At 36.6% G+C, this 2,506-nt stretch overlaps 1 protein-coding gene across 1 annotated transcript in view; it reads left to right on the top strand.

Moving 5' to 3' along the window:
• Positions 1-2,506, top strand: part of CDADC1 (cytidine and dCMP deaminase domain containing 1) — a 63,956-nt gene that overhangs the window by 13,871 nt on the left and 47,579 nt on the right. Inside the window, exon 4 of the mRNA XM_042781724.1 lies at positions 301-478. Within this exon, the coding sequence (XP_042637658.1) occupies positions 301-478 (178 nt within the window). The remainder of the gene's footprint in view (positions 1-300; positions 479-2,506) is intronic.

Below are 2,506 nucleotides of genomic sequence, written 5' to 3'. Positions count from 1 at the left end.
CAACCCATCAATATGCTGCCTACAAGAGACATACCTTAGAGATAAAGACAAAAATAGACTAAAAATCAAAGGTTGGAAAAAGATATATCAAGTAAATGGCAACTGTAAGAGAGCAGGAGTGGCAATATTAATTTCTGATCAAATTGACTTTAAGACAAAAATCACCATACGAGACAAGGAAGAACTGTGTTCAGATAAACAGCTAAACAAAACTTTTATTAGTATATCAAGTATAAGTCATGACATAATCATTAGATGTTACAACTAATATATTATTTATTATCTTTTATTTTAATGTAGGTGAAAAGAACTGGTCTTGTGGTGGTGAAAAACATGAAAATTGTTGGTCTCCATTGTTCTAGTGAAGATTTACATGCTGGGCAAATTGCTCTTATTAAACATGGATCAAGGCTGAAAAACTGTGATCTTTATTTTTCCAGAAAGCCATGTTCTGCTTGTTTGAAAATGACTGTAAATGGTAAGTGTGGATAAGACTTTGTTGGGAATTAATAGCATTTGTCTGAGAACAATTAGTAGGAACAAATTGCCTAAATGCCACAGAGATCATTTAGAAATATAGATACATGTCTAAAGACAGTTTGATATACTGTCAGGGGAAGAGTCAGAAAACATGGATTCCAGTGTTAGCTCTGTCACTAACTAGTTAAGTGACCTCATGTGTACTTGTAGATTAATGCTAGCTGCTATAACAAATAAACTCTAAAATTTAGTGGCTTAATTTACTAGACATTTCTTTATCACCATGGAATAGTCCAGTGCTGATGTTGCTGAATAGTAAGCACCTTTTCTCCATGATTCTTGGGCTTAGGCGTCTTCTGTCTCATTGCTATTGTCATCCCCTAGGGCCTTGACTTCTATGCCTCCAAGGCAGACCAAGAAAAGGAGCATAGAGAAGGCACATCTGCTACTTAAAAACTCTGGCCTGGAAGGGACATACATCATTTCTGTTCATATCCATTGTGGGAGCCCTTGTCCCTGTCTGAGTAACTGTCTCCCAACGACTGCTGTCCCTCAGTGACTATTATATGGGTGTTAAATAAATGTCTACCCTTTGGAAGGAAGAATACACATTTTCAATGTATAGCTATTCTGTTTTTTTCTCAGGTGAGTGTGTAGACCATTCTTTCATTTAAGATTAACATACTGACTAATATCAAGTGAGTGATCCAGGCTGGAACATATAGGAGCCCAAAAGAGGTGTTGTGGTCCCTGCAAGTTGGCATTGTTATGAAAGACTAGTGCTTATGCTGGATTTTGATGGGTTGGATCTAGAGGAGGAAGAACGTTCTAGTCATGGGGAAAACCACGTGTGGAGTTACTAAGTTGTAAGAAGCAAGTTTCTCTAGAGGTCAATATTTGAAGTGTAAGAATATTCTGGAGAATAATGGAAGACAAATTATAATGATAAGTGGAGCACTGTGAAAACTATGGGCTTTGGGCTTTATCTTGTAGATCAAAGTTCCTAGACCTGTTGTGAGGAAGAGCTGATTTTATTTTATGTCAAATTCTTAAGAGTAAGATCAAATTTGTGACAATGGCAGTATCCTTGAGTTACAAATGGAAGAAATTACAGTAGAAATCGCCATGTGGTTAGAAGCCTTCTGGATTGCGATGAGTACTTCAAGTGGACATCTTTGATCATTAGATACTAAAATGTCTCCATTGTGGTTTTCAGTGGAGCTGGTAGGTGTGGGAGTAGTGGTGACATTTTGTTTCTCCTTTTCCCAATTCCCAAGTGGGCATTCATTTTTTTACGTGTTTCCAACAGAGTTATAATTCCTATTATGGATAATTTGGGGCCATTGAAGATTTAACCAGGGGCAATAGGGAACATGATTAAAATTTTTTGTTGTTACTGAATTGGAGCAGAGAGAGATTAGAGGCTGCAGGTTTGATTGGTAGAATATTACGTCAGCCAGGGTATAAAATAGAATTCAGAAAATAAAGAAATATATTGTATTTCTATATATAATACAGAAAAAAAAAGGAAAATGACAGAACCAAACTATTTCGGAAACCCAAGGAGGGGTTGCTATGAGTTGAATCGACTCAACAGCAGTGAGTTTAATCTATTCTAGACTCAAGGGAGACGAGTGAATGAAAATATAGTTGGCTGTGCTTTGTGCTGAGCTGTCTGTGCTAAAAGCACTTATCGTCGAGGAACCAAGAATTAAACAGAAAAATAAAGGAATGCAGGCAGCTCAACTACTGTTTTTGAGTTCAGACATTGAAATCTGGCAGAAGAGATAATGAAGTATGATGGTGGAAAATCAGGAAGGGCCTACAATGAAAATGCTTTTGTGTTAGTGTTAGGAAACAACCACAAATAAATAATTGCTATGCTAGCTTAGGTTTATACAGTGAACCTGTGAGAGCTGGAACTCAGTGGGACTCTTTGTTTTTCTGGTTCTTTTTTTTTTTTTTTATTAGGATTTGGGTGAAGATTTACAGAGTAAATTCACTTTTCATACAGCAGTTCACATAT

The sequence above is a fragment of the Orycteropus afer genome, unplaced genomic scaffold, assembly GCF_000298275.1.
Source record: "Orycteropus afer afer isolate SDZICR_OR568_19922 unplaced genomic scaffold, OryAfe1.0 scaffold00157, whole genome shotgun sequence".
NCBI lineage: Eukaryota > Metazoa > Chordata > Mammalia > Tubulidentata > Orycteropodidae > Orycteropus > Orycteropus afer.
This window is presented reverse-complemented; position numbering and strand designations above follow the sequence as displayed.